Source organism: Condylura cristata, unplaced genomic scaffold, assembly GCF_000260355.1.
Source record: "Condylura cristata isolate star-nosed mole 26May11 unplaced genomic scaffold, ConCri1.0 scaffold00084, whole genome shotgun sequence".
Lineage (NCBI taxonomy): Eukaryota > Metazoa > Chordata > Mammalia > Eulipotyphla > Talpidae > Condylura > Condylura cristata.
Window position 1 is genome coordinate 94,147 of NW_004567185.1, and position 1,526 is coordinate 95,672.

Below are 1,526 nucleotides of genomic sequence, written 5' to 3' on the forward strand. Positions count from 1 at the left end.
GCATGTTGCTCGGAGTCGCTGCGCCTCCGTTTCTGCCTGCCGGGTTCGTGCTGCGCCTGTGGGGCAGGCCCGAGGGCACACTCGTGGAGGACGGGCCGACCACCGGCGCACGGGGCGGCGGCCGCGCCCGGTAACAGCTCTCACTGCTCTGTCTCGGCAGGTGCTGCCCGGCCTCCTGCAGCGGCACTGCTGCGTCCTGCCCGACGGCAACACAGGTAAGGCGGGCGCGGCGCTGCCGCGGCGTTTGGCGCTGGGCGCTGGGCGCGGGGTTGTGCATTGACGGATGCGGCGAACACGCTTCGGTTCTGCGGTGACTTGGGGCCCGCGTCGGGGACCGGATTTCCGCTGAGAAGGGGAATGAGTCAGATGGCTGCTGGTTGCCTTGGGGGCTTGCGGGGGAGCCGGCTGCCTTCGGAGGCCCAGCGCGTGCCCTCGAGTTGGCTCGTCGTTGGTCGCGCTTAGCTCGAGGGAAAACGTCTTCACTGGCGAACCGGGAGCCTGGGCGGGGCCTGGCGGGGTGGGGCGGGGCCTGGAGGGGGCGGGGCCTGGCGTATATGCCACTGCCTGACCATTACGTGGGGCATCGTGTAGCGGGCGTGGTGAAATGGGTGTCTGTAGTGGGGGTCATGCAGTGGGCATCTGTGCAGTGGGGCGTCTGTGCAGGGGCGTCTGTGCAGTGGGCATCTGTGCAGTGGGGTGTCTGTGCAGTAGGCCTGGTGCAGTGGGGCATCTGTGCAGTGGGGCATCTGTGCAGTGGGGCATCTGTGCAGTGGGCCTGGCACAGTGGGGCATCTGTGCAGTGGGTGTCTGTGCAGTGGGCATCTGTACAGTCAGCCTGGTACAGTGGGGCATCTGTGCAGTGGGCATCTGTGCAGTGGGCATCTGTGCAGTGGGCGTCTGTGCAGTTGGCTTGGCACAGTGGGGCATCTGTGCAGTGGGCGTCTGTGCAGTGGGCCTGGCGCAGTGGGGCATCTGTGCAGTGGGCGTCTGTGCAGTGAGCGACTGTGCAGTCGGCCTGGTGCAGTGGGGCATCTGTGCAGTGGGCCTGGCACAGTGGGGCATTTGTGCAGTGGGCATCTGTGCAGTGGACGTCTGTGCAGTGGGGCGTCTCTGCCGTCAGCCTGGTACAGTGGGGCATCTGTGCAGTGGGTGTCTGTGCAGTGGGCCTGGCACAGTGAGGAGTCTGTGCAGTGGACGTCTGTGCAGTGGGCGTCTGTGCAGTGGGCCTGACACAGTGGGCATCTGTGCAGTGGGCGTCTGTGCAGTGGGGCATCTGTGCAGTGGGCCTGGCACAGTGGGGCGTCTGTGCAGTGGGCGTCTGTGCAGTGGGCGTCTGTGCAGTGGGGCATCTGTGCAGTGGGCCTGGCACAGTGGGGCGTCTGTGCAGTGGGCGTCTGTGCAGTGGGCATCTGTGCAGTGGGGCATCTGTGCAGTGGGGCGTCTGTGCAGGGGCGTCTGTGCAGTCGGCCTGGCGCAGTAGAGCATCTGTGCAGTGGGCGTCTGTGCAGTGGGGCGTCTCTGCCGTC

The 1,526-nt window shown here is 66.7% G+C and overlaps 1 protein-coding gene across 1 annotated transcript in view; it reads left to right on the top strand.

The window, feature by feature from the left end:
- The window catches only part of CLN8 (ceroid-lipofuscinosis, neuronal 8), a 72,952-nt gene that overhangs the window by 1,182 nt on the left and 70,244 nt on the right, over positions 1 to 1,526 (top strand). The window contains exon 2 of the mRNA XM_012734874.1: positions 161 to 215. Within this exon, the coding sequence (XP_012590328.1) occupies positions 161 to 215 (55 nt within the window). The remainder of the gene's footprint in view (positions 1 to 160; positions 216 to 1,526) is intronic.